The following is a 12,128-nucleotide window of genomic DNA, read 5'->3' as shown; positions in this document are numbered from 1 at the left end:
GATTTATGTAACTCACGTTAGGCTGTTAATGTTCCATTTCCATCATTCTAATGGATTCCAGTGGTGATGAATAAACATGAATAGCAGCGAAAGCACGCTTTAGTTTCCTCTGAAGTGACGCAGTTACAGTATGTCCAAGTATTGTCCCCGTTCGCAAAGTACAATCATTCACCGTTGTGCAACAGTCTCGAACGGACCGACAATATTATTATATCATCTGCCAACTGGCTACTGTAGTTTACATCAATCATTGCCTCTTAACCCAAATACATACACGCGTAATGTGCGTCACAGACAGTGTCCAAAAGAACAAACGTATACAAACCATCCATGCACCGCTCATGGCGCGTCTCGACAAATTACAGATCTGTTATTTTGGGCACATAATACTAAGCATTTTGGGAATCGAATAGCCTGTAGCCTGCAGTGGACTTTAACATTGCGTGGTCATCATGTAGGCTAACTTGCTTAAGTTGTACAGTAGCTTATGTTTTATAGCGTTTACAGAGTTATATCACTTATATGGATCGTTTTGTGACTGGTGACGTTGATTAATGAAAAGGTTATTCATCGCAGCCAGCTGGGTTTAACGAGATAGCTCAGTGCAACATGACGAAAACCTGACAGTTCCAAAATGAGCTATCTGGTTGATCTTATAAAACATTTAAGCATGCGTCCACTCCTCCCTGTCACAAGTGAATCGCCTAGTGCAGCCCTCTTCATAATAAATACATACATGTATACTCACAGAAATGCTATTTTTTGTTATACTAACATTCTTCTTAAAACATCACGGAAAATCACAGAGCCCGAGGCTCTGCCTGACTAATTAGCCTAATGTTTGGGCCCTCTGGGTGTGTGTGTGTATATGTATATATATATATATATATATATAAATAGATAGATAATTGGCCGTATGTTTTCAGGTGGGGATAATTCGCAGTAGAAACCTGGAGTGTCTGTCCTTCTCTCTGACGGTGGCTACGTTCCTCACCTCCACCTCCTGGGTTCTGTATGGACTCCAGCTCCATGATTACTACATCATGGTGAGACGCACACACACACACACACACACACACACACACACACACACACACACACACACACACACACACACACACACACACACCTCCACCTCCTGGGTTCTGTATGGACACCAGCTCCATGATTACTACATCATGGTGAGACGCGCATGCACACACACACACACACACACACACACACACACACACACACACACACACACACACACACACACACACACACACACACCTCCACCTCCTGGGTTCTGTATGGACTCCAGCTCCATGATTACTACATCATGGTGAGACACACACACACACACACACACACACACACACACACACACACACACACACACACACACACACACACACACACACACACACACACACACACACACACACACACACACACCTCCACCTCCTGGGTTCTGTATGGACTCCAGCTCCATGATTACTACATCATGGTGAGACGCGCATGCACGCACACACACACACACACACACACACACACACACACACACACACACACACACACACACATACACACACACACACACACATACACACCTCCACCTCCTGGGTTCTGTACGGACACCAGCTCCATGATTACTACATCATGAACGCCAAATTGCCTCCGATGTGCTGGTTGGTGCCTTGCATGGCTTCCGCTCCAATCGGTGTGTGTGTGTGTGTGTGTGTGTGTGTGTGTGTGTGTGTGTGTGTGTGTGTGTGTGTGTGTGTGTGTGTGTGTGTGTGTGTGTGTGTGTGTGTGTGTGTGTGTGTGTGTGTGTGTGTGTGTGTGTGTGTGTGTGTGTGTGTGTGTGTGTGTGAATGGATGAATGTAATGCACAATCTATGTAAAGCGCCTTGGATAAAGGCGCTATATAAATGCACCATTTACCATTTATGGTGAGACTCACACACACACACACACACACACACATATACACGCGCACACACACACACACACAGCCAGACTAATACAAACTCAACAGACATATTCAGGGGCACCACCAAGCCATATCGTGGTGGACAAGATTAGATTTCTGTATAATATCACCAGTAGATAACTCTTCATGTGACTCAAGGTGCAAATCAAATCATATCATTTAAATAACGGTAATGGGTCGCACACACCAAGACTGCATTTCAGTCATTTATTATGTCGCCTGTCCAAAATGCAAGAATAAATTGTCTCCTGTCCAAAATGCAAGAATAAATGACTGAAATGCAGTCTTGGCGTGTGCGCCCCATCACCAATAATATTTCCGGAAATAGGCAGAGAATGGGGAAAGCAGCTAATAGGATATTTGACCAACTATTATATTGTGGTACACATGGCCGGGGCGGCTGTGGCTCAGGAGGTAGAGCAGGTCGTCCAATGATCCATGGGTCGGTGGTTCGAATCCCGGCTCCTACTCCTGTCTACATGTGGAAGTGTCCTTGGGCAAGACACTGAACCCTGCATTATTGCCTCTAGTGGTTGCCGCCATTGGTGTGTGGATGTGGGAAGTGAGGACACTGGCGTCGACTGTTCGCCGCTTCACCTCCCAATGTATGAATGAATGGACCATTGTAAGCGCTTTGAGTAAGCACGAAGTGCATAGAAAAGCGCTATAAAAATGCAATCTATTATTATTATTATTATTATGTAAATATAAATGTGCTTGTAGATCATCTATTTTCTCAAGTTATTTATACATTATTTGTGTGCATTCCAGGTTCCAAACACACCCGGCATTTTCACCAGCGTCATCCGACTCTTCCTGTTCTGGAGCCTCGCACCAGCCAATCAGAGCGTGCCATCCTTTAAACTCATCCAAATCTGATTGGGCGAGACTCGATGGGCGGGACTCAATGTCAGTTCGGTTTTTCTTTCATTATTTCCATATCCAATGAAAAGTGGCAATGTGGAGAAACAAGCTCCTATTGGATAAAACTGACGATTATCTGCTGAATGCATTTTTGATAAACGGACAGTTTGCACGTTTTTTTACGTCGGTGGATAACGTTCTTTATATTTACTCCAATCCAATTATAGGTTCTGTTTAACCACTTCCAACCTGGCATCCATGTTTGTCATTGTGGGGGAAAATTGTCAAAACTTTTCAAAAAAAGGTAAAAAAAACATATCAGATCTGAAAGCTCACAGTGTGACTTTTGAAAGTGTTTGCCTCTGGTTGAAAGTAGTTAAATTAAAGCTCAAATTCAACTACGGTGTATGTCTTCATAAAAGTAGTAAAGTACAACTGCTAAACATCGTACTATCCAACTCTGTACTAAAAGTACAACTCCTGAACATCGTACTATCCAACTCTGTACTAACGGTACTTGTGTTGAACTTTGGAAGAAACGTGTCACTATTCCAGTGGTTATCAAAGTGTGGTCCGCGGACCCTCTGGGGTTACTTGAGGGGGAGGCATACTTAGTTTAGACTAGTCATTGGTTAGACATAAGGTTGGTGAGGGGTGCGTTAAGACGACCGGGTGCAGTACTTAGTTTAGACAGTACTTAGTTTAGACTAGTCATTTGGTTACTGGTCATTAGTCCTACAACGACAACCTATCTCAAACCCTCACCCTAACCCTAACCTCCCACGGGGCAGTGCACCTAAACCTAACCTTAACCCATGTCAATCCAATGACTAGTCTAAACTAAGTATGCACCCCAAGACGACCGGATTAAGGTTGGTGAGGGGGGTGCGTTAAGGGTTGGGAGAGGGTTAAGGTTAGGTTTAGGTGTGCTGCCCCGTGGGAGGTTAGGGTTAGGGTGAGGGTTTTAGATAGGTTGTAGGACTAATGACTGGTCTAACCAATGACTAGTCTAAACTAAGTTGTCTGTCACTGTGGCCCTTTTTCCACCAAGAGAACTTTGGTTCTTGATTTTTGGAACCTTGGTGCTTAACACTCTGAACAGGAAGAACTGAACCAGTTCAACCCCAGTGGAAAAGGGGCCTGAGGGTGTACACATGGAACCAAATGGACCCTTACAATTCTGTAACTCTGAGAGTGTACACATGGAACCAAATGGACCCTTACAATTCTGTAACTCTGAGAGTGTACACATGGAACCAAATGGACCCTTACAATTCTGTAACTCTGAGAGTGTACACATGGAACCAAATGGACCCTTACAATTCTGTAACTCTGAGAGTGTACACATGGAACCAAATGGACCCTTACAATTCTATAACTCTGAGAGTGTACACATGGAACCAAATGGACCCTTACAATTCTATAACTCTGAGAGTGTACACATGGAACCAAATGGACCCTTACAAGTCTGTAATTCTGAGAGTGTGTACACATGATAACTAAATGCACCCTTACAAGTCTGTAACATTTTCTGTAACATGTTATACTCTCTGCATTATAGGCCCGTGAACAGGCCTATAATGTGGTCCCCGTAGCCGACGTTGAGCACAGTGGACTACTAGAATTATGAGAGGACAGCCCCGATTGGTTGCTGCTCCGTTAGGAGGCGTGTCTGTCTGGTGTTGTCTAGTGCCTTATGTCCCGCGGTCCTCCGCCCCAACGGGAAGCGGTTAGATCGTTGTTCCGTGACTCATTCCGATCATGTCGTTATAGCTCTGCGTTGTGTTACAAAGCCAACCGTTGACCGGTAACCAGGGCAACGGTTACGCCCTGATGTATATAATACTCCGTTGCCCGAAATAGCCGATATTTTAGTGAGTACTTGTGTCAGCACATGCCTCATGTGTTACTGTATATTAATATACATGTTATTGTCTCATCAAAGCTATCTACAGATTTGATGAGAACGTTTCTCTCATAACGCTACCTTTAAGTAAATCCATAATTGTTTACACACTGATAAATTATATCAGCTATTATTTGACTTATTCGATTATTTCGGTCTTATGCAGTCAATGTCTTTTTTTCTTACCACTTTCAGAACCTGCCATCCCATTTGGGCTTGACATTTTCACCTGAAAAACGTTGTTTTTACTTTTAAATATGGCTTAATAAAATTAAGCTATCAAAACATTTGTGTTAGCTTGTAAATGGATTGCTGTAAGTTAAATGTTCTCAATTAGAAACGTTAATCAAATCTTTTTAAATTGTCTCTGGCACTGTTTTTTCCCCCCCTATTTTATACTTTGTCACATGACAAAAGTAGCAAAACAAATAACTTGGCTGCAAGCCCACAACATGTCTCCTCGTCTGTCTGTGTGAGGTTTATAACTTTGAACCAATGAAAAGTTATAATCAAGAGAGCTTGTGAGTTGTGACTAAATAATAACTACCGTGTGTCTATTTGGTACACAGGCTATTTTACCCCCATTTCCTGAAAACTAATGTTTTTGTTTTGAACATTCAAGGTTTCCACCTGGCAGCAATATTATATTTTGGAACATAAGAAATATAAAGTATATATAATACTATATACAAATGCTTTAGTATACGGTATGAGTTCCTCTTGGGTCCACTTGAAGTGCCTCTAGTGTACATATATACTGTAGTTTAGTGCCTCTAGTGTACATATATACTGTAGTTTAACTTTCATGTAATTCCTCTATACTAAAGCAGGGTTTCTCAAAGTGGGTCCAGAGGGGGTGCCTCCGAATATATTTGGAATTCATCAACATCACTTCAGTTTAACCACTTAGAGAGACTCTACACTTTGGGAAACGGACCTGACCTAAACTGTACTTGGCCCGTTCCTTTTCAGCCTACAGTACACAGAGGGTTCTATTTCCGTTCATGCAAAACCTCTTATACCTCAACTACTTTGCCTTTTTTGTTTTACTATTTTGAATAGTTATAATAGCCAATCTACAGTGACACGTTGTGAGCTTGTAGATTGCCAATTTAACTATTAAAAAAAAAAAATCCAAAAAAGGCAAAATAGTTTAGGGATAAGGGGTTTAGCATGGACGAAAATAGAGCCGAAAGTCTCTTCGCCAAAAAATGCAGATCTACAAGCGGTGAGCTTGTTTATCTGTTATTTTTGATAAATCCCCCACCCGGAATAGGGATGCTGGGGTTAAATGCCCAAGTATAAAAGTTATTTTCAACTCTACTAAATGGAAACGGATGTTCTCTCAAGTTGTCCTCGTGACATACTGTGTCTTAAGGGGGAAAGATTTACATATTTGACATAAATGTAAGGTGTTTTTAAAGTAAATTCAAAAGGTTATATTTACAGTGTGCCCTGAGCCAAAAGATAATTGAGAACCTCTCTCGCTCTAAAGGTCAGTTTATGCTTTGAGGTGGCAAATACCATGTCACAACAAGTTCTGAGTTGTGAGAGTTGTCTAGTTTTCAAAAGATGTCTTTATGCACGATATAATCTGCAGCGTATCGAAATCTTCCATAAAAATGTCATATCGGTATAAAAAAACAACCCTGATTGTTTTCAGCGATATTGATGACACAATAATGACGTGACCGTCGATGGCTTTGTAGTCGCAGAGCAGCCAGTCTGACCGTCTCTGTCTCTTTAAGAGCGTTGGTGGGGAGGGAGGGGGAGGTTATCTTCTACTTTCACCAGTAAAACAAAAAATGGGAAATAAAAAATGTCAGCAATATAAAAAATATAACTTAAGGTTACACACACCCCGACGCATCGCCATAACTAACTAACCACTAACCCGGTCATAATTTCAATGTCGTGCATCTCTTATTTATTTTATAAGAGAAACAAATGTTTAAAAATAAATTAATAAAAGGAATTCCATGAAAACATACAATAAAAATGGTGAAAATAGCCGATCGCGCCACGTTGTAGATTGGCTATTATCACCTATTAGAGCGACTACTTTCAACCACCCCCTGCAATGATGGTCACAGAGCTTACTTCATCTTCTCAACCTATTGGCATACGCAAGGTTTTCTGAAGTTGTGTGCGACCGTTTTTTCCACAGGTACGCGCCACGCTCCGATGCGATACATTTTGGTCATTTTGTCGTCACTTTCATTGTGCGATCAGTTGTAAGTTGACAATTGTCGTGCAAAGCATACATTGACCTTAAAGCCCAAACCACACGAATGGGTCGAGACAAAACTGTTTTAGCTGTTCGTCCCAGTGGTTTGATCTGTCCTGTTGCGAGCGGACGCAAGTCGACACAAGTGATTCAATTAGTTCAATTATTGTATTGCTGCAAAAGTGTGTCATATCTGCAGTTCATAATATTTTTGTCATAACAGTGGGCAGCTTTATTCTAGAAGGTCAAAACAATTCTGTCCTATATTTTGACAAAATGTGTTTTGGGCCAGCTTTGTTCGTCGTGGTGTGTTGGGTCTGTGTCTAAAGTAAATCATTATGTCTTTATTGTAATACTATTTTTATATATGTATATGAGATTATATACCTATGGGTCAATATAAATTGGTTGCGATGAGATGTTTTCTATGGTGTCTGAATAGAATGGAGATTAGAGAGCAGATGTTCTACGATAATAAACGTTTTATACTGTTCCGTGTTGCCTTGTTATTGTTGACATTTATATGTGGCTTGATCTCATATTATATGGGGCGGCTGTGGCTCAGGAGGTAGAGCAGGTCGTCCAATGATCCATGGGTCAGCGGTTCGAATCCCGGCTCCACATGTCGAAGTGTCCTTGGGCAAGACACTGAACCCTGCATTGCCTCCAGTGGTCGCCACCATTGGTGTGTGAATGTGGGAGGTGAGGACGCTGGCGTCGACTTTTCGCCGCTTCACCTCCCAATGAATGGACCATTAGGGGGAGTATTAAGTATTAACAAACCCAGTATTGTTTTTTTTTTTTTTTTATAATAATTAACCATTTTGTCCTTTAACAAGCTATTGTTCACACCATTACCTTAACCTGACCGAAACACCACTGTGACCAGTGTGGAAAACAAAAAACGCTCCATATATGGCCAGTACAGAATCAATTCCATATGTTCATCTGACCTCATCAAACCCCTTAGATCTCCATATATGGAGCTGACCTGTTCTGACATTACATATGTTGATCTGACCTCATCAAACCCCTAGACCTCCATATATGGAGCTGGCCTGTTCTGACATTCAATATGTTGATCTGACCTCATCAAACCCCTTAGATCTCCATATATGGAGCTGACCTGTTCTGACATTACATATGTTGATCTGACCTCATCAAACCCCTAGATCTCCATATATGGAGCTGGCTTGTTCTGACATCGCAATGATTGACTCGGCCAGCTCAACAGAATGATTGATCTCCAACTCTACCTTAACTGCCATTTTGGGCGGGAACCCGTTTTGGTGTTAGCATTATGCTATGCTTTAGCTATTGAAAAATAGCAGATCTACAAGCTCGTAGCGCGCCACCGAGTGGCGCGCTACGAGCTTGTAGGTCTGCTATTTTTGAAAAGTCGTGAAAATGTGGCCCAAATGTTTGAATATATTCTTTCAGAACGTTTTTAGCTCAAATCTTTGCTTCTGGGGGGGGGGGGGTGTCCCTGGAATGACATATTTTCAGATGTGGGTCGGCGGCCAAATACATATAATTTTTGGGGTTCTTGACATGAAATATTGAGAACCACTGATATAGAAACATGAGGTTTTTCAGGAAAAAATACAGTTGAAAAATACATTTTTTCATGCCTAAATGGGTTAAAACACAGGACAGCAGGCATGTATGTCTCTTCAAGCTCTGTTGTCTCTCCCCCTCAGGACGTCTTACTGGTCGTCTGTTATTGTAGAGGCCTATTGGTCAGCTGTTGCCGATGGGAAAGTGGTCAATCATTGTGTACAGACCACGCTTCATGGCTATCGTGGCAGTAATTGCTTGCCAAAAAGAACACATCTAATTAAGTCAATAGAATATATAAACATGAATACATTGTTTGTAAACATGGACACATTGTTTGTAAACATGGGCACATTGTTTGTAAACATGGGCACATTGTTTGTAAACATGGGCACATTGTTTGTAAACATGGACACATTGCTTGTAAACATGGACATGTTTATAAACTGGGATATATTGTTTACAAACATGGACACCTTGTTTATAAACATACAACACTGCATTTTTGTAAACTTGTAAAAATATATAACAATAAACTTTATTTATATAGCACCTTTCAGTTGAGTATAGACTATAGAGGATATGCGTTTGGCGTCATACCCAGATGTTATGCAGGAACTCTTACTGAGTGGCAAAAACTACTTTCTGACCTTGACAGCCCCATACATCCAAACAGAGAAGTCCTAATTGACAGCCCCATACATCCAAACAGAGAAGTCCTAATTGATTTAATTAAGCAACATTAAACTCACTTTGCCACTTGATTTGCCACTCACTTTATATGCATTACCCTCCATTGTATGACTCAAGTACATTTACCACCACTGACAAAGGTTCTATTGTTGTGAAGGAATTTGGAGCACACGTGTGCAAATTGGGCACTTGATTTGTCTATTACTATAGTCCATTTAATTCAACGGCTCTACTTGAATGACAAGCCATTGCTATTAGCATGGCAACCAGATGCTCATTATCACGCACAATGCCTTGTAATGTTGGAGTCTGGAGACGAGAGGGATGATTGCAAAAGCATTATAGTCCGTGGTAGAAAGTAACCTGCATACTGTATACTGTAGGCCTACTGTACTTAACTACAATATTGAGGAATTTGTACTTTACTTTACTCCACTACATTTATTTGTAAAACTTTAATTGAGTTATTACTTTGTAGATTAGTATGACAAAGCATACAGTGACCACCACTTCAGGCCTATATATATACACATTTCAGCCATTTGAAAATGTGATATGACGTATGATATGAAGGGCAGAGAGCAATGTCCACAGCTCAGTCTAGTGATGCGTTAAAAATATCGTGAGAGAGTTACCTGATGGTCCAATAAGCAGGCTGTACACGTAAGTCATGGAATCATAAGATCTGGCATATTTTATTGCCCGGGGATACTTATCCCAAAATGAGTGGTCATGTGATATGCATATGAACGGCAAAGACATATATGAAAGCAAATACTGTATACCTGTTACATCACGAATCAGATTCTATCATATCAGTCCGTTGGTCGGGGCGCCCTGGAGAATTCTGACGTGTCTCTCCTTTTTCAGACACTATATAGGAATCTTTCTGTCACTCTGTGACCTTGCTTGAGCACAGCTAGGGTGCACACTCTTTATGAGTAATGGTAACTGCTTAAAAGGTCTACTTTATCCCAACACTAGTCCTGGCCAAAATCCTGATTAATTAGTCGACTGATGGACAAAAGGCCTCTTCAGTCTGACCTTATTGTATGCTGGAACACCATATCTCTTTCCTGAAGGCATAGAATGTGAGTACACCACTGATTAACATTTACAGTAGTTTGACAGGAAAGGGGGGAGGAGATCGGGGGGCAGAGAAGGTCGTCGGGACCAGGACTCTAACCCGCAACACGCTGTCAGGCTAGACGGTGTTTGGACCGCTCCGCCGGCCCATGCAGGCCAGAGTCTCTCACTTTTGTCTTACTTTGCAGTCTCACGTAAGACACAACGTGACCAGGATCCAGAAACACCACATGTTGACAAAGGGCAAATAAAAACACCACATTTATGGAAATGATGAACATTCATTTTATTTGTTCAAAAAACCCTATCGGACATGTTTCGTTTTTCATGCCAAAGATTTACAAAGCAGCCCAGGCCGTAGCGTAACGGTCTGGGCACCGGACTGGTAATCCAGTCGCAGTGTGCCGCGGGTTCGACTCCCGGACCCGACACGGCCTTTACTGCATGTCATCCCCCCATCTCTCTCCCGTTTCCTGTCAGCCTACTGTCTGTCCCTTCAAAAATCAATAAAAGGCGTAAGCCGCAAAAAAAATATCTTAAAAAAAAAAAAGATTTACAAAGCACGCACATCCCAAAAAGCTGCAATCCCAAACGCGAGACAGTGGACACAAGAGACATGTTTTTTTTTATCTGTAAAATAAATATATAAATAAACTGTTATGTGATTTCCAGTCATATAGCTTATGATCAGGATAATGGTGTTTACTATTGGTCTTTAGGTGGAAAGTAATTATACCACTTTTGAGGTATTTGTTCATTATATTGAATATTTCAAATACTTTTACTTTACTTCTACTACATCTCAGATCAAAATATTGTACTTTTACTCCACTACATTTATTTGAAACCTTTAGTTACTAGTTACTTTGTAGATTTTGATTATTATTACAAAACATGCATTAACCAATAACCACTTTAGTACTTTCTGAGGCGCCTTAAAAAATTTGGCTTAAGTACAAAAGGACTAGTGAACTTTTATCGCTGTATAATTGAAAGTGTCTTAACTGGCTGTATCACAGTGTGGTACGGTAACACGACCGCTCAGGATTGCAATAGGTTGCAGAGGACCATTAAAACAGCAGCTAAAATCATCGGCACTACAGAATTACCCAGTCTCCATAACATCTACACCACTCGCTGTATGAAAAAAGCCCATAACATCATGGAAGACACCAGCCACCCCGCAAATACCCTGTTCAAACTACTCCCCTCCAAAAAACGCTACCAGAGCATCAAATCTCGTACCACCCGTCTCAGTAACAGTTTTTACCCCCAGGCAGTCAGGCTGCTGAACAGCTGACCTTGAACTGTATTGCACTTCACTTCACTTGCACTTTTCTTTTCCTGTTTTTTGTCTTTTTCTTGCACTATAGATGTTTGTTTATGTCCTGTGTATGTAAGACTGTGAGTGCTCTGAGCAAAAAAAAAATCATTGTATGTATACTCTGTATCTATACACATGACAAATAAACCTGAACCTGAACCTGAACCATTTGAAAATTGCAGATCTACTTGCAGATCTGCTATTTTCAAATGATTTTTATTTTTTATACATTTTGAATAGGCCTACTTGACAACGAGTAGGCCTAATTTTGGTACTTTAAATACATTTTTAAACCAATACTTTTGTGCTTTTACTCAAGTAAATTTTGAACAGCAGACTTTTACTTGTAACAGAGTATTTCTACATTACTGTATTGATACTTTTACTTAAGTAAGAAATGTGAGTACTTTTTCCACCACTGCGTCACTACTGTTCACAGGGATGGGGTTTCTGTTGCACATGTGTGGTCTTCTAGGCTGCGTTTCGTTTTAAACGC

At 41.1% G+C, this 12,128-nt stretch overlaps 1 protein-coding gene across 2 annotated transcripts in view; it reads left to right on the top strand.

The window, feature by feature from the left end:
• The window catches only part of slc50a1 (solute carrier family 50 member 1), an 81,911-nt gene that overhangs the window by 7,252 nt on the left and 62,531 nt on the right, over positions 1-12,128 (top strand). Inside the window, exons 5-6 of one of the 2 annotated variants that reach the window (XR_014569048.1) lie at positions 927-1,046; positions 2,747-3,482. Coding sequence is in view for 1 of the 2 variants with exons in the window: in XM_083761315.1 (XP_083617441.1) it covers positions 927-1,046; positions 2,747-2,854 (228 nt within the window). In the remaining variant the exon portion in view is untranslated. Of the gene's footprint in view, positions 1-926; positions 1,047-2,746; positions 3,506-12,128 lie in introns of those variants that run through there. The other variant, XM_083761315.1, reaches the window with a different exon arrangement.

The sequence above is a fragment of the Protomyctophum parallelum genome (assembly GCF_964188405.1).
Source record: "Protomyctophum parallelum genome assembly, chromosome: 3".
NCBI classification, from domain to species: Eukaryota; Metazoa; Chordata; class Actinopteri; order Myctophiformes; family Myctophidae; genus Protomyctophum; species Protomyctophum parallelum.
The sequence above is the reverse complement of the archived record's forward strand: the minus strand, read 5'-3'. Positions and strand labels throughout refer to the sequence as shown.